Source organism: Vitis vinifera, chromosome 10 (genome assembly GCF_030704535.1).
Source record: "Vitis vinifera cultivar Pinot Noir 40024 chromosome 10, ASM3070453v1".
In the NCBI taxonomy this organism is placed as follows: domain Eukaryota; kingdom Viridiplantae; phylum Streptophyta; class Magnoliopsida; order Vitales; family Vitaceae; genus Vitis; species Vitis vinifera.
This window is the reverse complement of record NC_081814.1, coordinates 616,203-636,954: the sequence shown is the minus strand read 5'-3', so window position 1 is coordinate 636,954 and position 20,752 is coordinate 616,203. Positions and strand designations below refer to the sequence as shown.

Sequence of the window (20,752 nt, the reverse complement as noted above, 5' to 3'; positions counted from 1 at the left end):
TTGTCCTGGAGAACCAAGATTTAATGAAGAATATTTCTTACAATGAAGGATGTATTGGCTCTATACCTATAATCAGACAATAAATTAAAGAATATTTCATAACTCTATACGAACCGAATCTATGCTACGGCAATATTTTGCTTGTATAGTGTCAAAACTGTTGTGTATTACACTAATTTATGCGCCTGTAAACTTCTAAGGGGGTCTGAACAAGCTGCCTGAAGTAGTATCTGGTACAAGTTAAGTTGCCGTTAACTGTCCCAGGGGCTCTGGTACGGAGAGAGCGCCATAGGAAATTATGAGGGAGCGTCGAAGAATGCAGTGACATCAAAGGAGCCAACCACTCCCTCGCTCAAAAGGCGCATAGCAGCTCCTCGAGAGAACTTCCTTGCGAATAAGAAACATGGAACGGATGTGGAATTGGCTCGACACCACTCTGTCCTGAACTCAGTCTCATAGTAGACATGGTTGACATCCTGTTCAATGGAAAAAGTTGGGAGAATTGAGAAGTGGGTAAGGGAGGTGACCAAACCATGAAAAAGAGAGGATGAAATCTAAATGGCATAGAAAAAACCATGGCGTGCTATGATAACAGAAAATGAAAATAGAATATCTAACAGACTGGGAGAAAAGTCCCTCTGATATTTGCAAAAATAGTGAAATATTACTTTAAAAAGCATTCTCAACCGAGATGTAGGGGTGGCAAATTTTGACACAAGTCGCAAACACGACACAACATACTTTTCATAGGTTTGGGTTGAGTATTAATGGGTTTGAGTCAAATTTGTACTAACTTACATAATCCGTTTAATAAATAAGTAATTTTTTTATCAACCTGCATAACATGAATTTTACCTGAATTGACTCATCTAATAATCACAATATTAAGTTAACTAATATTTTTAATCTATCTAATTCATATTTGACTCATCTAATAATCCCACATTAAGCTAACTAATATTTTTAATCTATCTAATTCATATTTGACTTATTTTAATTTTTTTTTTAAATAAATAAGTCAATTGAGTCATTAACATGTTTGGTTGAGACATTAATCATATAGACATGTACCAAAAGCAACTCAACTTGATTATTAAATATAAAGACTAGATTATGATAAATGGGTTAAATGGATTATATGACGTATTACCTATTTAATAATTAGGTAATATTTGGATTTATGTTTTTGACACGATTATTATTAATGTTGAGTTTGGGTTGAGCTATGTAGTAAAACACTTAGACTTCAACACGACCCACCAATATGAATTGCCACCCATACCGAGAAGGACCATGGCTTAAGCAACAAAAACCATTAAGTCTCTCTTTGAAGCTCGGAGACCCCTAAGGGGGAAAATCTTTCTGATTTGGTTGAGATAGAAATTTTGAAGGAAAATGAAATGTAATGAAAATTTGAATAAAAAATTCATTCTTCTTTGTGTAAAAGGTGAACAAATTTTCATTTTCCCACACTTTTTTCCAGATCAAAAGGAAGCCTAAATAAATAAACATTTCTAACAATTTGAATGTGGAAGGATTTTCATGAAATCAATCACATAGTAGGTGTATTCATCAAGTGACAGTATTCCTATGCATTAAGCATCAAGTACACAAAAAATGGGGAAGAAAAATTACCTTTATTTCTTTAATTCGTTGAGGACCTGCATTTGCATAGCTGAAGGTAATAGGATGCCATCCTTCCCTTTCCATTTTTGTCACTGACAAGTTCCATTCAGTGTAGGTCAATGTTCTTCGTTCAAGTTCACTTTCCAGCTCACTCATCTAAGAGGAAAACACAGAGTAAAGAATTAAAAAAAAACGTAATATGATAATAAACAATCTCTTAGTTTTGCTAGTTTTGGAATAAAAAACGACACCATAATCTTAGTGAGAAGAGGGAGCTCATAAGTCATAAATAATCATCGGTGGAGAACAAATAAAAAAGCAAACATGAACCCAATGCTTACTGCAAGTAATGTCTGCACATAGTGTTCATCAGGGATACAGTTGTGCTGCTTCTGAAGTTTCTGCATTTGATATTTAGCCCATAATCAAAAATCATTTAATTAAAAATAAAACTCAAACCAAACACAACATCTTGGAAAAAAATGACATAGAACCATATTATCTAGGAAGAACTAGTTTATTTTATATCATCATGGAATGGGCTCTCAGGTATAATACTAAACAAACTAATTCTTCAATAAAACAGCCTCCACCACTTTGCAGGGTAATCCCATATTTTCAAATTTCAATCATAAACATAATACGTTTTTTGTGGACAAACTCAATGCTCTTAAAAGAATAATAAAAAGCACAAAAGTGGGGATAGATTTCCCTAGTGATAGCAGAACACCAACTTCAACTGAGACTATTCATATTAATCTGAGATCAGAACAAGTTCAGTTTGGCTGCAATAAAGGTGCTAAAATGGTGACCCTCTAACCTATGACCTCCTGGTTCACAGGCCAACATCATTACCATACAAACTTGCTAATCCCAAATAATCTAAAACCTAGCCTACCAGGTTGGTCCAGGACCAACAGTCCAAAGCTTCATATGAATTCATGTTTGGGCCTGAAATAGGAAGTTGAGCAAATTGAACTATGAATGCTCAGCCCTCCAGGAATCAGACAACAAAAGCCATGGTTGGGCCACCTAACTGTATTTTGTACTCCTGACATCCCAAGATATGACTAAAATTTTTCCAGAAGGTTCATGTAAGAGTTGAAACCAGGTTTCCCACAAACACGTTTCTTGTCACATAGAAAGAATTTCCAGTAATATGAAAAAACTATCATAAATTCAGAGAGACTCTTACAAATCCCATCTCAGGAACATGTCATCAGATGACATTCAGACTTGAAAAGAAAGTAGTCTTAAATTCCAATAATGCAGAATCAAGAAACAGCTGGACAGTATCACAAATACATCTTTACCAACTCATAAATCCATTATTATGAAGTTAAGGTTCAAATCAGTGAAATTTGGCTTACATGAAAAAATAAAGTAATTTGGTAAAAATTCAAGAGAGAGATCCTCTAATTCTTTCGCTAAATGAATCAGGGCCTGAAGAACACTTACAATATTCTGCTTTCCCTTTCTAGCATCAATTGGAGGGCGGCGCTGCAAAGTCAAAAGCACAAATGTAATTTACCCTACAATCCCAATGAACTGAAATTTCAGCTTGAGGCAATCATCCCTCAAGAATAACATTTCCCTGAGGTGAATATGAATAATTAAAAAATAAAAAATAAAAATCCATTCACTTGCTTCCTGATGACTAGTGATTGCTTGCATGCAAAATTTGTAAAGGGTATTCCATCAATAAATAATGAGTGATAAGCTTAAAGTTTATATGTGCTGTCAGTGAAAAGAGATCTAATGGAGGTAGTTTTTAAATAACGTGGTTAAATTACTTTTAAACCATGTGTTTTTGGGAAAACAACAATAAAAAGAAGGCTAATATTTTTTTTTTTCTTTCATGTAAGGTTAAATTATGGATAACAAGTATAAAGTTCCTTGTTTTTTCATATAAGAAAGAGTTCCCTTGATATATATAACAGTATGCATATATGTGAATGAAATTAATACTCATGGTCCCTATATGATGGCCACTTAAATGAACAGTTGAACAGTGATATTAAAAGAAAAGAATATACATGTAACTGGAGCCTAAGACATGAAGTATAAAGTTCTTTGTTCTTTTCACATAAGAAAGAGTTCCCTTGATATATATAACAGTATGCATATGTGGAAATGAAATTACTACGCATGGTCCACGTATGATAGCCACTTAAATGAACAGATGAACAGTTATATTAAAAGAAAAGAATATAAATGTAACTGGAGCCTAAGACATAAGATGCTTCATCACAGACCTTGCAGAATTTCTTAAACACCGAGAAGATAACCTGATCATCCACAATAACTTCTGCATGGCTTCGAACTAAACTGATCCACTGAAATCACCAAATAATATTTGAATTTAGCATGGATTTCATGGATTGATGCTAGTGATAATAACAATTACAATAGTAAGCAACTTATTCATCATTGAAAACCATGGTTTATAGGAATGCATAACTGGAAAGATGCCTCATCTAATTCCCCTGGTACATTCAAATGCACCTTAAGTGTTCTAAAATAGTGCCATTAATCCCTTATCCCAGTTGAAGTACTCAAATATTGAGCATTAGAATGCCAAGGAATATTTTTTTTCCTTGCAAACCAAATTTTATGGCATAAAAATTAAAGGATCAGAGAGATAACCTGGGATCCTTTTCGCCATTTGGCCTTTGGTATAACAGGTGACATTTTTGGGTTGTAGCGGCCTTCCTTCACATCAAGAAAGCTAGAACACAAACAGAATGCATAAACCTAAGCTCCATAATCTCGTCAAGAATCACTACACATTTGTTAAAATGCTAAATCACTAATGCCAAAGTGATTTTGCTAACAGAAACTGAACTATCTACAAAAAAATCAGTCTAGGTCAAGAATCAAAGCCCTTCATCTACCTGTCGACGTAACTCCTTGGAGAAGCCATCATATAGTTGTATATGTAGCTAAAGTTATATAAAGGAACACAGCTGCAAAATGGAAAAGAAAAAAAATTAGAAAATACTTTCGGTTAAGGCTGTAAGAAGAGAAATATGGGCCACAATTTAATAAATGGGCATGGTCTGAAAGTGTATCACTGTGGAAAAGGATACATGTAGTTGAGCGGACCCAAATGTTTGGATGCAGTACCATTTGAGTTAAATAGAGTTGATTTGAGAAAACCAAATTTGAAATTCTGAATCAATACAATATGTCCATCAACTGGATACATCAAAGAAAGAAAAAAAACCAAAAAAACAGAAAACAAGAGGGGAAAAAAATTAAGAACAGTTTTGGGATGATACCATCTACAAAAATTCTTGGCTACCCTTGTGCTCGGGATATATAGGCCAATAGCATTTTCCACACAAGTTTATAGAAGAATAGCATGAGACATCTAAAATTATTTCTAGGCTAACTTCTTGCTTTACGAAAACAGCCACAAATGATTTGTGAATTATAGCTGATTAGAAAGATAGGGCCTTTGTTTTCAAGGTTGAGCCAGGCACTCTCATCCATAGAACTTAAGCCTAAAAAAAAGTTACAATTATTCAGTTTGTGGTTTCGACTATTGTGAAAAAATAGAAAAACTAAGGGTCTGTTTGATAACTATTCTCAATAACAGTTTTCTATTTTTCAAAATAAAAAAAACAGACAAACACGTTTGACAAACAAAAAATTATTTTCTGTTTTTTATTCTTAAGAATAGAAAATAAAATATTTTCAGAGAACATCTTTTAATTATTTTCAATTTTTACTTATTTTCTAAGGGTTGTTTTAAAAAATCATTATATGAACATGTAGAATGATTAAAAATAAAGAACTACACATTAAAATTATTTTAAAAGCATATTTAAAAATTTTAAAACAGGTTAAAAATATTTCAGATTTCCTAACATACTTTTGTTCTACAAAACATCTCTATTTGATAACTATTTTAAAAAACAGTTCTAAAAAATGATTTTTAAGAATAGTTTTTGAAAATTGTTCTCTGATGGTTTATAAAACAAAAGTCTATTTAGGAACCTAGAATGTTTTTAATTTGATTTTAATAATTTTTAAAATAATTTTTACATTTAGTGCTTTATTTTTAATTATTCTACATATTTGTATAATTATTTTTTAAAATAACTCTTAGAAAATAACTGAAAGCAATTAAAAGATGTTCTTTGAAAACACACCTTAATTTCTATTTTTAAAAACAAAAAACAAAAAACAATTCTCTGGTTGTCAAACATGTTTTCCTTTTTTTTTTTTGTTCTTGTGAACATAAAACTATTCTAAAAAAAAATTTCCAAACAGGCCCTAGATAACAATTTTCAAAAACTGTTTTTGAAAACAATTATCAAAAAGGGCTTAAGGCCCTATTTGGAAGTGTTTTCAAAAACAAATCTTAAAAACAATTTTTACAAACTATTCTCTAATGTTTCATAAAACAAAAATTTATTTGGAAATTTGAAATGTTCTTAACCTATTTTCTATTATTCTAAATATATTTTTTTTAAATAACTTTTATGTGTAGTGCTTTATTTTTAATCATTCTCCATATGTGTATAATTATTTTTTAAAACAACCATAAAAAACAAGTGAAAACAATTGAAACCAACTAAAAGATATTATCTTAAAACACCATATATTTTTGTTTTTCGATTGTCAAACATGTTTTCTTATTTTTTTATTCTAGAGAAAGGGAAATTGTATAAAAACCAATTTCCAAATAAGACCTAAGGCTTTCATTTCTTAAGTAGAGCAAAATTTGATAAAGCCAACCAATAAATCATTTTGCTTCACTTTCTGAGCACCTTACAGTGTGATGGGCAACACCCATAACTAATCATGTTGGAATTGGACACATTTAAATACCCATGAAACCTAGCTTTGACAATTTCATCATGTCTTGAAATAATTTTTCTAACAAGTAACAGAGTACAGATACCCTTGAGGCCTGGTTCAAGTTAAAAGGGATTGGGAGGGTTTGTGGGAGGTTCCAGGTTCAAGTCCCAATGGGGACAAAAATATGTATAAAAAAAAAACAACTAACAGAGAACAGATAAATAAAGGAACCTCCTTCAGTTTATAGATTCACCAACCTGTCAGAGAGGAGAACAAATCTCTGATTTGCTGGATCCTCAAGAGCTGCTTCAAATAACAATCTCTCTGCCTGAATCATACTAGACTCTCCCCATGCCACCTACAACATGTGATGCCCCAAATCAAATTCCATAAAACAAAAGCAACTCTATTTACAGTACAGAAGAAGAAATCCAGAAATCTAAGTTATCAAATCCATGTTTGACTCCTTAGAAAACAGGGAAGAACCAAAATAATTAAAAATAAATAAAAAAATCAAATTTCAAGTTTCAGACATTTCATTTTTGTGTTAGTTGAGAGAGGTCTATCACCTGTCTGTGTTTTTTCGTTTCTTCTTTGTCAGAAAGGAAAGCAACATAAAACATGAAATCTAATTTATTTTATACAGCCAATCCCTAATAGCAATGAATGCACTCAAAAGCAAGCCCCACTTTTTTACTTTCCTTCATTTTCTCAGCAACCAAACATAGTATAAATGAATGAAAGAACAAATTGAAGCTGTTCCTTTTTTCTACTTTCTCACAGTACGTGAACCATAAATCACGTTAATGCCACTGCTCAACTAAGCTATGATAATTCACAACAGCTCAATTATGAGAAAAGAAGGAAAGATAGAAAAAAAAAAAAAAAGAAGAAGAAGAAGAAGAAGAAGAAGAAGAAGGGGAGGTTATCAAAAGCTTCAATTGATTCAATGAAAGAACAAATGCTATTGCTCAGTTGCCGATTGTAAAAAAACCCTTTCCGTTTTTCTTGTCCGCCAACTTCTCAGCAACCAAACAGAGAGTAAATGAAGAAATTAAGAAGATCAAATCTTAATTCTTCTTACCTGAATGCTATTGCTCAATTGCCGATTGTAAAAAAAACGCGACCGCGACGTCGTTTCATCAAACACAAACCCAGGCTGCGAATGAATATAAATCGAAAAATTCGCCGCATCCGCGTTCTGCAAACTCCAACATCCAAACATCACAAAACCTTCGAATCCATAACTTTCTCTAAACTTTCCCGAGAAAATTCCAAGAGAGATCGTAACAAAACCTCGAAGAAACTCCCCCACAGAAAATCAAGAGGCAGACTCCGACGCACGAGAAAAAGAAACGCGATCTTCGGATTGCCTTGGTAGACGCTCACACGATAAAACCGAGGCCCCTGAGGCGGCAACGAGATCGAGGAGAGTTCGGAATTGGATTGTAGGCGGAGAAGAGCCAGAACACAGAGGGCAACAGAGACGAGGATCACGAGCTTCCATCCGAACCAGAAGACGTGACGAATGGAGAAGGAAGGCGCCTTCTTCGTCATGGCTCGCCCCTGACCTCGATTTCTTCCTGAAACCGAGAATTATGAGAACAGCGAGAGATCGAGTTTTTTTAGAGAGAGAGAATACATTGAAGAGTTGGGTTCAGGGATGAAGATGAACCAGAGAGAAGCATGTATAAACCCAAACCTCGAAACTGCGTCTTGGTGAACTGTTTCTTCTGTTTGTGCTCAGAGGTAGAGGAAGATGGAGACACGTCTTCCACACTACGACGTCGTTTTCAGGGCGGTTCCCAAACGGAAGGCCGTTTTCGTTGATTTCCGCTTTCAAATTTCTTTCTTTTTGTGTTGTCTTGTATTGCGGTGTTAGGATTCTTTTTATTTTTATTTAAAGAAAATAATTGAAAATTTGAAAATTCATCTTGACTCAAACATTCCCTTGGAAAAAACAAAAATAATAAACATGGGAAAAAAATAAATGAAAATCTCTGAATAAAGCGTCAGCGTACTCTTCCTTAACTGTCGGGATTTCATTTTAATTATATTTCTCTGTACCCGACCTGTCTTAATTGTTATTTAACTTTTAACAAAAACAATTAATTAAAAACAAAACAAAAACATTTGATTAAAAATTTTCAATTCCATCGCACTTCAATTTTGTTGGCTTATATCTGATTTGTCTCTCTCTCTCTCGTGATTTTTTCATCATTTTATACTTTGATTTTATTATTTTACATCATTATTTATTAACTTATATTGGAACCCAATCCAAAATCCAAGTTGGATTCAAATTTAAAAAGCTCAATCTAAATTCATCTGGAATTTTGAAAATGACTCTCTAACTCCATCCAAAAGTCCAGATTGAATCATTCCCTTGATCAATGTTTCAAATTTTATAATACATTTAAACGAGTTCAATATGATACTGAATCTATACCATACCATCTTCCTTTACAATATTGAAGAGACATTCTGAATCCATGAAACAAAAATTTCAATCTATCCATTAAAAAATGTGGGAATCCATGATTGATGGATGTAATTTCAAGCCATTTTCACATGTTTTTGGAACTATAGATCCATCGGATCAATGAGGAAAGGAACTCCTGCTTCTGCAAAATTAAAAAATTCACCCTGACTCTAATACACCAAGTGAAGTCTCCAATGGGATCTTCTTTCTCTATCCTTTTTCCTACTGAGTTGCACTTCAGATCATTCTGGTAGAAAACTGCTGCTTTTCTTCGACCTTCGCGACTGCTACCGTGTTCCCACCTTGACATTTTTAGAGTCCAAGATAACATTCAGGATCTTACCAGGAACATAAATTCTCTTTTTGATACTTTTGCCGTCCAAAAACTTGGAGAGTCTCTCATCTGATGAAGCTAAGTTGAAGGCATCCTCCTCTGCACATCCTTCTTCAACTTCAATGGTACCCCTCATCTTGCCATTGATCTGAACCGGCAGGACAATGGTGGAGTCTTTCAGGTAAGTGGGATTGGCCTGGAATTGGAATTTTTATAGAAGAAGATGGTTAATGGTTAACATAAAATAAAAACACTGTGCCTACTTCATATTTGTACTCATCAGTCTAGTGTGTTAAGAAATTATTCCCATTCCATTCATATGATTTTGCTTCAACCACAAGCTCTAAAGATGGGATTTGATTTTCTTATCCATGTGGTGCTTAATCACCATGACAGGACATTTAACCAGAGCATTCGTTTTGGTCAATATTTATTGAACCCTACAGAGACACCTTGAAGGAGAAGACGAGTCCATACCTTAGGAAAAGTCTCGTAAGCCAATGAGCTTTTGTGTCCAAGGCGAAACCAAAGCTCCTCAGCCATGTGGGGTGCATATGGTGAAAGCAACAAAACAAATGCTTCAATGATTGATCTTGGATGTTTATCCCACTAAAACACAAAAATTCCAATGATGGGTTAGATTGCATGTGTGAAATAATTTGACAACAAACTAAATATGGGGACCTCAAGAAGAATAAAGCAATAGTCATGCCATGGAATGATGTCGATGAAGCGTAATATGGAAAATGATAAGAAAAGATGCCGAAACAACACAGTAAAATTTCCAAGTCTTGCCCATAAAGAGACAACTGGTGAAAGCATGTCTTATTGAAAAAACAGATTAAATAGACTGTATAAATGAATTCAAGTTGAAAAAGTCAGATGGTCGAAACCTTATATGCAGCATTGATGAATTCCATCATTGCGGAAATTCCAGTGTTGAACCGTGTCCCATCAATTTCCTCTGTCACCTATGAATCAAAGCCAGCTCATCAAATATCAGTTGGAAAAAACTAAAAATAATGAACCCCTAACATTATTATTTTCAATTAAATTATATTCAAACTAAACCCACATCTAGACTAATTGCATGATCATCAGTCATCCCTTTTTTCAGAAGTACAAATGAGGTTGCAAGACCCAGAAACCGCAGGATTCTTCACCTCAATACCCAAAACTCTAGTCCTATGGATATAGCATATAGGTACACGATATACTTCAAATGCTTGAAATTCATGTCTCGTTTTTTCCTAAAAGGTTCAATTAAATGCCTATGTAGCGTTACAGCCTGGTTATTTTTTCATAAAACTGTATTTCTCCTTTCTAATCATGCTATGTCCATTTAAACATAGGTTTAACCACTATATTTGAAGATATAAAATGGTGACAACTTGGACCCTGGACTCATACCTGCACCCAAGAACAATACCAGAGTCCATAACACATGCAAATATAGCAATTAAAGCAATACAAAATAGGTTTAGCAGTGTGGACAAAAGATTTTTGCATTCTGACAACACAATATGCTCAACAAGACAGGGTGAAGTGAAACAATAAGGAAAAAGGCAGTTTTAAAGAAAGTTGCAAAATGACCTTATCAATGCATCTATGAAGAGAACGAAGCTGATCTACAGTAGGTTCACCATCAACTACCACTGTTCCATCACTGTATGCACCATTAGGTAAAGGTGCACCAACAATCAACCTCCAAGTTCTACCCAGGAATCGATGAACACCTTCAATACCACTAGTATTCCAGACTTTCGAGTCTCTAAAGAGCAAAATAATGAAGAACCATGTTATCATGAAAAAAGAAGACTTTTATTGTTCTTCTAAATATGAAAATTTTCTGCATATTATTTTATTAATTAAAATTTTATATTACATTACATAATAAAATAACAATAATAATAATAATAATAATATATATATATATATATATATATATATATATATATATATAAAGAGAGAAAGAGAGTGCTACCTAAATGGTCCCATGAACATTTCATACAAGCGAAGAGAATCTGCACCATACTCCAAAACAACATCATCAGGATTGATGACATTTCCCCTACTTTTACTCATTTTGTGTGCACGAGCAATCAAACGAATGTCAGGATTTTCTTTTAGTACAAAGTATTCTCCAGATTTTGTTACCTAGAAAGGAAGGACATGTGATTTATCAAAAATAAAAAAAGAACATGAAATGATAATGGAATATATCAAGAGAAGAGAACGGACATGCGTTTGTCTACACGACTTGTGCATAGAGAACATACTTTTTCCTCAGGTATTCTCTCCTGAGCTTGCTCGCCCAATGTAGCAGCAGTCTCTGCAGATATATAATTGCCATCTTGGTCTTTACACGCCATATATTGGACCTACCAGTTAGATCATTAGAAATTAAACAACAGAGCATATCTTCCTTAAGAACAAGCAAATCTACTTACTTCCCCAAGGATGATCCCCTGGTTTATGACGCATTTGAAGGGTTCTTTTGTAGACACGACACCAATGTCATAGAGAACCTAAATAAAGAAAATCCCAATAAGATATACTTAAGAGATATGGCAAGATTGAAAAGCAATTTCATTTTCTTTTCTTTTCTTCTTTTTTTTAAAATTTTTTTTTGGTTCTATGGTAAACAAATTCCTAAAACAACAGTTTCACACAAGCTTTAGAAGTGACCTAAGGCTGGGCCCAAACAAGTGAAGTAAGACAAGTGCCATCATTTCTTGCCAAAAAAAAAACAATCCAAAGCAACTAATTTGTCAAAAGACCAAGCAAGAATCTGTAACATTCTTCTAAGATCAAGGTCACCTTCACTTGGGTCAATAGATAAGCTAACTTCAAAGCAGAATTACCAGCCACTGGATAAGCTAACACCTTGAAAATTTTCCAGTGAATAACTTCCTTTCAGGTTATTAATTTATTTCACAGTATAGTTTGTGTTCAGTCTTAAAATAATGTATCGGAGAGGAGAATTCTCCTCCTCCTTTTCCTTATTATCGTCTCTCATCATGACCAAATACAACTTACTCTATATCAACTCTATCCCAAAATCCAAAACAAGATAGATTTGAATAAAAAACCTTGTGCCAGAACCTAGAATAAAGCAAGTGAAGAACAGCATGTTCAGCACCACCGACATACACATCAACTGGGCTCCAATACCTATAGACAGCAAGTTGGTAAATATGGTTTAGAAATCAAAGTTTGATGTATTATGTTTTAACCATTTGGAAACATAATAGGTAATTACAAGACAATCATTACACAGACAAAATTAATGAGGAAGAATAGATAATCATATGGGTAAAATCTGCACTTACATTTCTTTCTTTTTGTCAACCAAAGAGTCCGAATTTTTTGGATCCATAAACCTCAAATAGTACCTGTTCATGAATAGAAGAAAAAATAGAACCTTGAATCTTATTGAAGCATTCCAGCATTCTATATCTGCATGCAGAACTGCAAAAGGTCCTACACATAATTCATTAAAGCATGTGCGATATCCAGGAAAAAATAGATAAAAATGACACTTCCAAGCACTCCAATACTTAAATGTCCCACAAATATGTTGTCACAAAAGAACTTTAAACAACTATGGTGGTAACTCCCACTGAATTTATAAATAAATAGTATGGCCCGTGATTAAGAAAAGAACTTGAGGTAAAACTATAGACAAGCCTATAAAAAAAATTATAAACAGAAATAAAACCAATGTATTGATGGCTACTCAAGACAATGAGGAAGCTAGAGGAAGAAAAAGGCAAAAGGAATAAATTCTCCTGCTCTTGGATATTTCGATATTTCTAGAATTCAGGATCTTCACCACCAAAGAAAGGAGTACATCCATAAGATTTTCTACCATTATAATTGACTTGAAACCAGTTTCTTTTTGTATTCAAAATTGAGTTCAGACTATGATTAAATGGTGACAAAGTAGTAAAAAGAGAGTCAAGCATCTAGGCAAACCACAAACCACCATTCACATGAGAAACAACAAAAAGGGCAGAATGCATACATCTAACCTGCAGTTATTAATTAGTACATTTATGAAACTTATAATACATGATTGTCTTTGGCCAGTCAGACTTCATCCTATTCATAATAAATGCCTTTTCTAAGCTTGGTAAACAATTAGGTTATTTGGTTAGGAGAACCAATGAAAGCAGTGATGAGGAACATTTCTGAAAGCACTTTTGAACATTTACAAGAGAAGAGGAAAGAAAGGTTCTAAGGCCCAAGCCTTAACTTGAGAAAATGAGGATTTAAGTTCTTCCTGGGATCTTATGTGGTCAATTTACATCATGTTGAGTCCTAGTATACTTATTTTAGATGGAGGCAACTAAATTGGAATGGGCTGAATGAGCTGTCCCTGGTCCTATTTATAGTGTTTTAATAAAAACTAGGATCAGCTTTAGTAGTTTACTATTTATCATATTCCATTCCTTTTAACTTCTAAAGAAAGACCTTTCAGTTCCTATCAAGAAAGAAAGACCTATTACTATTAGCAATCAGAGTACTCAGTCTATATAAACTTATTTGGTCTTTAAAATTCAAAAATTATGATGAGATTTTGATAAGAGTTTTCAGCAACTAATGAACTTTCAGTTGTTTTCTTCCTACATCTGATTGCTTCAAGTTTTTTCTTTTCTTCTTTTAACCACAACCCACAACTAAAAGAATTCTGAAGTGCTGGAAATCTAATTATCCAGCATCAAGCAGCATATTTTTTAGTACCATAACAGCAGAGATCCACTATGTTTCTCCTTTATATAAATCATGTTCTGCAACTTATGTCTATTTTATGGGTCTCCTTGTTTCACAAGGAAGTTCCTTGTTAAGATGAACAGCATATCTTTTAGTACCACGATAGCAGAGATCCTCTATGTTTCTCCTTTATCTAAATCATGTTCTGCAACATATGTCTATTTTATGGGTCTCCTTGTTTCACAAGGAAGTCCTTGTTAAGATGAAGAAGACAAAGAATGTAATTAAATAAGAAAAATTACCAGCAAGAACCAGCCCACTGAGGCATGGTGCTTGTTTCTCGTCTGGCAGGTTTTCCAGATAAAGGATCTGTGGTTTTAACCTGGAATCATAAACATATGAGCATATTAATATCATGGAGACAAAGTAACCAGTCAAATCAATTATCACCAAAGTCGAGCAGAGAAAGTTAGGAAAAACCAGTGAGACCTATTCTAGAAAGTGAACACATAAAGCTGGAGTTACTCAGGCTTTTCAACTTTATACAACATATTGCGCCAACATGACATAAGTGAGGGTGTGAGATCCTTGTTAGAGTATATGACTGTTTAGTTTTGATTGATTTGTCTTTTTAGTTTCAACTTCATTAGCAAATAATTACATTTAAAAAGGAGAAAATTTGCTGGAAAGTAAACTTTTATAATAATATTTAGAGACAAGGAAGAAAATAATAGGGACAAAAGAGAAAAGACGGGGAGTTCTGATGAAAATATTTTTTTTTTTCTATTTTTTTTCCTTTTATTATACCCCAGCCAAGTGCTAGTAGCATTATTAAGATACTTTCTGGCTGAGTTCTAACATTGACCTGATATAGCAATTCAAGTTTTTATTTGTTTTCCCATGTTTTCTTAACAATGAAATAGAATCATGTATTCAGTAGGATAATCATTTTTCCTTGAACTGTTTTGAGATCCTGATTACAGAGAAAGGAAAGAAACTATGCTTGATTGCAACATATAGGAAACAATATCTTTTTCATCATATCAATGCATCGTAAAAAAGATCACGAAAAGAAGACATTTTTCCTTTATTGCAATCAAGTACATTGCTATGTACCATGCCGGTATTCATACGAATTATAAATTGTACCAACAAACAGATCCATACACAAACGGTAAATGAAAAATAGTCAAACAGAACTGAGAAGGAAAACATACCCAAGACACTGCTTTTGATAGTGGTGGTTCTCCTGTTCCAGTGGGAGTGAAATCATCTAATTCAGGAAGGGTAAGAGGCAGTTCAGTTTCAGGAAGAGGAACTCTTTCACCACTGTCATCCAAAAAACTAACAGGGATAGGTTCCCCCCAGTAACGTTGCCGGGCAAAAAGCCAGTCCCTCAACTTGTAGTTCACCTAAAAAAAGGTTGAGTTTGAGAAAATGCAATTATAATAAATGTGTAGAAGCAAGTGACAAACCCTCTCTTCACCCAAAACACGCACATTGAGAGAGAGAGAGAGAGAGAAAGAGACCCAAAATGAGAAGCTTATTGTAAAATGAGATGAACACCTTTTTCTTCCCATGCACAGTTTTCTCAGCCCACTCGATGACTTTGGAAGCAGCTACTTTGCTAGACAAACCATTAATGTCAAGCCCTGTTGTTGAACTTGACGAATTTATAATCAAACCCTCTCCTGGATAAGGTTTTTCAAAATCATCACCATTTATATCATTTGGGGTCACAACCCAACAAATTGGGATATCATATTTCAAAGCAAACTCATGGTCACGAGTGTCGTGTGCTGGTACTGCCATTATTGCTCCTGTACCATAGCTGTATGAAGAGAAAAATTTATATGTTCCAATCAATTTTAAAAACATAAGTTTAGGTTTCAATAGGATGAATTAGAATAATATACATTGTGGTTAACCAACCCATTTTACATTCTAGAGAATAGAAATAGGCAAACAAGCTAAACATGCATCCATAGATTGGGAATGAACCACACCTCCCCAAAACATAATCTGCTACCCAAATCGGGATTGCTTCCCCATTAGCTGGATTTCTTGCATAAGCACCACTGAAGACCCCAGTTTTTTCCTTCTGAAGCTCAGTCCTTTCTAGGTCACTCTTTCTTGAGGCAATCTCTTTGTATTCCTCCACCTGTGTTCAAGATTTTTCCTCTTCAGATTACCAATTTAATCAATCTTTGCTGCTCAATTGGAAAGGAGAACAAAACTCACATATTTGCTTTGGACAGTAGATACTAAGGATGACAGCAAGAAATGCTCAGGTGCCAGGACAAGATAGCTGCATGTAAACTACAAATGATAAGAATAAATCCTAATGAAGTTCCAGTTGTTATTAAGGAGTCAATATACAGGTGTACGAAATCTATCAAATTCAAACAATGAGTGAAGTACAAGATGAATACGTTGCTCCAAAGATGGTATCTGGCCTGGTTGTATATACAGTAATTTTATTGTCACTTTCCTGACCATCAGAGTTGAGCACACAAAATTCCACCTCAGCCCCTTCTGACCTCCCTATCCAATTCCTCTGCATTTCCTTCACACTTTCAGGCCAATTAAGATCATCTAAATCTTCAAGAAGACGGTCAGCATATGCAGTGATCTTGAGAATCCACTGTCGCATTGGCTGCTTGGTAATAAACAACGACACTGTAACATTATAAAACCATTCAAAAATATATAAAATAAGACAAAAATATTGTAATTTGGATAGAGGCCAGCACAACATAACAAAGCACAAAACTGACATACCTTTCTTATTACTGGATGACCACCACGTTCACTTACACCATCTACAACCTCCTCATTTGCCAAGACAGTACCAAGAGCAGGGCACCAGTTGACTGGCACTTCAGCCTGAATATAGAATTAGTAAAACATCGGAAATCATTTTTTCAGGGATTGGATTTGAAAAATATTGTGTGGGCTAGAAATAAGTTCACACTTGATACGCTAATCCTCTTTTTAGAAGCTGAAGAAAGATCCACTGCGTCCATTTATAGTATTCTGGTTCTATCGTGGAAATTTCACGTTCCCAATCATATGAGAAGCCTAATGATTTAAGCTGCAAAGTAAATAAGATGCCAACATTTTGTGAAAAAATTGGAACAAGTTAAGATAACAAAGAGAGTAACATGTTATTCATAGGACTGACTTAATACGAAATATTAGAATCATAAACATTATAACCCATGAAGAGTAATTCTAGTCCGCCATACATTTAGTTTATCAGAAGCATAAACCAATCACAATGACTAATTCCCCCATCAGTTGGCTACATGATGGGGCCCATACTCTGCCTCCTAAAGCCCAGTCACCTGATTTTTAACTGATTATGTTGCAGATCAATTAGCAAAACATGCATTTTAAAGATGAGAAGGGCTGTTCCTTTCCTTTGTCCCTATTTTTAACTGATTATGTTGCAGATCAATTAGCAAAACATGGAGTCAAGTAGATGGTTTCTTTTTAATAAGGAGACCTTTTACCCCCTTGAGTTGTACATTGTTTCTATATTTTAGTACATGTTCTTTTCATCCTTGATCTAATATAGTTATCTTGTTGCTCTTGTTAGGGATACAGTATTTGCCCCTTCTTTTTATCATCCTTTGTCTTTTTTGGAAGATTTCTCATCCATCACTTGTACTTATCAAGGAATTGTCTGTTTCTAATAAAAATGGGAAACCAAAAAAGATGAGAAAGGCCAAAACTCCTGTAAGCTCTAAACATCAAATGTTAAGACTTTATAAATTAATTCTACTCAACATTAGATTAAAAAAAATGATACAAAAATGGAGGTTATTAAAGAGTGTATATTAGATTTTTTTTTTTTTATAAAAAAAAAAGTTAGAACCATAATCAAAATTTTGATGTTGAGTTGATTACTGTACAAAACAAACTTTCTGTGAATAGATTAGTAAAGAAAAGGACAGTCATGACCTGTGAACGGAAACGTGCAATGTTCCTCGTTGTTGTAATTTTTGGATGAGTTCCTGTCTGTAATACACAAGAGATGATTAATAATTGTGAGCAACCTCCAAATGAATGACAATAACACAAACCATGCATCATAATCACAAAATAAACCTCAATGGCATATTGCTCTGCAGGCAACCCAAACGCGTCCCATCCCATTGGATGCAAAACATTGTAACCTTGCATGCGTTTGAATCTAGCAAGAATATCAGTGGCAGTATACCCCAGTGGATGGCCAACATGTAACCCAGCTCCACTGCAGCAATTAATCAAACAGAAAATTGGTCAGTGACAACAAGTTCCAAAAGCCACATTAATTAGATCATAATTGAACCTAGAAATCCCATTATGATTCCAAAATATAAGGATATAATTTGATGTCTTCCATCAGTCCTACGGTTCGTGGAATATAAATAAACTTCACAATGTTTGATAATAGCACATGTAACACATCTCAAGTTCAAGTCGTCGAAAGGATGCCAGAAGCATACAGAAAAAAGGCTCCTAGGAGATTACTACTAAGAAAAATATGACCATCTACAACTCAATCAGCAAATCCTCATATGACAGCTACCTGCTGTCACAAGCAAATCCTCCTTAGCCATTCAGTAATATATAGGGTCATAAGACCCACAACCAACCATCATGAAAACGAAAATGAGATTACAAATTTTTAGCTTTTACATCCTCGAGGAGTGACCATAAATTATAAGTTGATTGTCGGCTCAATGCAATGTCATGAACTCAATTGACACTACACACTTAATGCGTAATTGACCCATTTCAGAGAGGAAGCAGAGGCTATCTGCCTACAGGTCCAAACCCAAGAGTAGAAGCCACCAAGAATGCCAATGGCATGCCCGTCAACATCCATCAGTCTCCATATAGGTTATATGGCTTCAAATGACAGGTCCCTTCAGTGCTGGGACTTTGGCAAATGGGTCTGGCTTGAGACAGTTTCAAAATCCCAAACAAACCCAATTGCATTTAACACTCGCAGAACCCATGAATCCATCTCATCAGGAAAATTGCATAAACTATCATGTTTTCCAGTCCAATTGTTCTTGGGATCAAATAGGAAAATTGCACAACCTACCACGTTTCTCTATTTCTGGTTGAACATATACCTAAAAAAATCCACTATCTATCAATGGAGGAAGAGAGACCTGGGATAAGGGAACATGTCAAGAACGTAGAACTTGGGTTTGGAAGTATCAACATCATCAGGGGTTCGAAAAGTGCGATTCTCCTCCCAAAAACGCTGCCACCGAGGCTCAATTTCGTGGAAAGGGTATGCCCTCCTTATCGGCTCCTTACGATCTTGCCCCTCAACTTCACTCAATTCCTTAGTCGCCGAGTTTCTTATACTCCTGCTCACGCCATTCCAGACTCCATTTCCGAAATAGCTTTTCCCTACGGCGACTGTGGTGGCGGAGGAAGTGGTGGTGAATTTCCGACGACTATAGGCGGAGAACGACAGCGCATGGCGATGAAGGGGAGGAGGTTGAAGCAGTTGAATGTGCAGTTGGGTGTGCAGCATTTTGGGTGAGAGTGTGGTGTGGCAGAGGATTGAAGTTGAACAGAGGAATGGAGATAAAGCAGGTAATTGAGCCGTTCGGGTTTTGGTTTTTGGGCTTGGCCCACTGCAGTTTACAAGCAAGGAGGAGAAATGGGTTTAACCAGATGTCAGCCCTTCCAAAACTGTATTACACTCAAGCTTTCCAGGCTTTCCAATTAGACCATTTCAAAGGGGTGGCCGTGTAAAAAATAATTCAAACAATAATATATGAAAAGGAATATTTTCTTTTATAAAATTTGTATTAATTGTCCTTGAAGCACTCAAAATTTAAAACTTTCCCTAACATAACATAAAAAAATAAAAACTATTATTATTGACACCATCCTAATAATATTTTGTATTCACATTAATATTCTCAATTACCACTATTAATTTAAAACTTTTCCTCTTAAATTCAATCATAAGAATCTACATTTTTTTCTATTAGTTTAAACTAAATCTCTCAAATAATCTATTCATTTTATTTAATAATTATTGTTACAATTTTATTCTTCTTCTCATTTAAACTTAAACTCATCCACCACATATGTACACACCACACGACACTTCTTTTACTCTTTGTTTTCTTAATCTTACTTTCTTCTCTCACAACTAATTTACACAAACAAATACATTCTTTTTTCCATCGAGTGAAAGAATAAATAAAAACCTAACAGAAACATCTACAAACCCTAAATGCAAAATTTTTTAACTAAAAATAATTTCAAATATCCCCAACAAAAATGACAAACTTGAAGAACAAAGAAAAATGAAAGAATTTTTTATAGTTGATTTTATCTTTTGATGAAAGAATTCTTGTAGCAGATATTTTTCTCTTGAGGTGATGAGAGAGAGGGAAAGAGAGAGCTATGTATTAGAATGGGAGGAAAATGAATTAGGAATGAGAGGTAATGTCATTTTTACTGAAATAAAGAAGGGCGACAATCTCAAAAATGGGTGGTTGTTTTTTTTTTTTAAAAAAAAAAACAAAGACGAAAAGATGTTATTTTTCTAATTTTAAGAATATTTAAGTTCTTTTAACCAAATATCTCTATATTTTTATTGTAAAATACTTTTACATGTATGACGGTTATATCTAAAAACAATGGATATGATAGAAAGTTAATGTATAGAAGCCTAATAGAGCCTAAAAAATAAAGGGTTAATTGATTAAAGGGGTCAAAATAATCCTCATATTTGCAAATATAACCCACCAATCAAAAAG

The 20,752-nt window shown here is 34.3% G+C and overlaps 2 protein-coding genes across 5 annotated transcripts; both read right to left on the bottom strand.

Moving 5' to 3' along the window:
• Window positions 1-6: 6 nt before the first annotated feature.
• Window positions 7-8,295, bottom strand: LOC100262450 (glycosyltransferase BC10). 3 transcript variants are annotated; one of them, XM_002264101.5, is made up of 11 exons: window positions 8,111-8,293; window positions 7,732-8,018; window positions 7,520-7,636; window positions 6,693-6,793; window positions 4,521-4,592; window positions 4,273-4,354; window positions 3,882-3,962; window positions 3,085-3,126; window positions 1,968-2,027; window positions 1,636-1,782; window positions 7-476 (listed from the first exon to the last, which is right to left on the bottom strand). In XM_002264101.5, the coding sequence occupies exons 1-11, from the start codon at window positions 8,121-8,123 to the stop codon at window positions 297-299; spliced, it is 1,182 nt and encodes a 393-aa protein (XP_002264137.2). In that variant the 5' UTR covers window positions 8,124-8,293; the 3' UTR covers window positions 7-296. The 3 variants fall into 3 exon arrangements, with proteins under 3 accessions (XP_002264137.2, XP_010655375.1, XP_019078197.1); XM_010657073.3 differs by having other exon boundaries at window positions 8,138-8,293; XM_019222652.2 differs by lacking the exon at window positions 1,968-2,027 and having other exon boundaries at window positions 8,111-8,295.
• Window positions 8,296-8,821: 526 nt separating this feature from the next.
• Window positions 8,822-19,557, bottom strand: LOC100255483 (leucine--tRNA ligase, chloroplastic/mitochondrial). Of its 2 annotated transcripts, XM_002264102.4 has the most exons (20): window positions 19,136-19,557; window positions 18,081-18,225; window positions 17,934-17,990; window positions 16,942-17,061; window positions 16,749-16,853; window positions 16,400-16,623; window positions 16,209-16,275; window positions 15,974-16,128; window positions 15,534-15,798; window positions 15,185-15,379; window positions 14,270-14,349; window positions 12,584-12,646; window positions 12,344-12,425; window positions 11,702-11,779; window positions 11,531-11,632; window positions 11,236-11,408; window positions 10,845-11,022; window positions 10,145-10,222; window positions 9,729-9,860; window positions 8,822-9,447 (listed from the first exon to the last, which is right to left on the bottom strand). In XM_002264102.4, the coding sequence occupies exons 1-20, from the start codon at window positions 19,507-19,509 to the stop codon at window positions 9,205-9,207; spliced, it is 2,916 nt and encodes a 971-aa protein (XP_002264138.1). In that variant the 5' UTR covers window positions 19,510-19,557; the 3' UTR covers window positions 8,822-9,204. The 2 variants fall into 2 exon arrangements, with proteins under 2 accessions (XP_002264138.1, XP_019078265.1); XM_019222720.2 differs by lacking the exon at window positions 16,942-17,061.
• Between the last annotated feature and the right edge of the window lie 1,195 nt (window positions 19,558-20,752).

Excerpts from the sequence above, each read along its gene's own strand:
- LOC100262450 (XM_002264101.5), bottom strand. Across the intron at positions 4,593-6,692 it reads TTTGTTCTCCTCTCTGACAG|CTGTGTTCCTTTATATAACT; the intron begins GTTGGTGAATCT and ends TCCATTTTGCAG. Across the intron at positions 2,028-3,084 it reads GAAAGGGAAAGCAGAATATT|AAACTTCAGAAGCAGCACAA; the intron begins GTAAGTGTTCTT and ends TATCAAATGCAG.
- LOC100255483 (XM_002264102.4), bottom strand. The coding sequence starts at position 19,509 with ATGCTGCACACCCAACTGCACATTCAACTGCTTCAACCTCCTCCCCTT. Across the intron at positions 16,854-16,941 it reads AAAGAGGATTAGCGTATCAA|GCTGAAGTGCCAGTCAACTG; the intron begins GTGTGAACTTAT and ends TTCTATATTCAG. Across the intron at positions 9,448-9,728 it reads CTTACGAGACTTTTCCTAAG|GCCAATCCCACTTACCTGAA; the intron begins GTATGGACTCGT and ends TTCCAATTCCAG.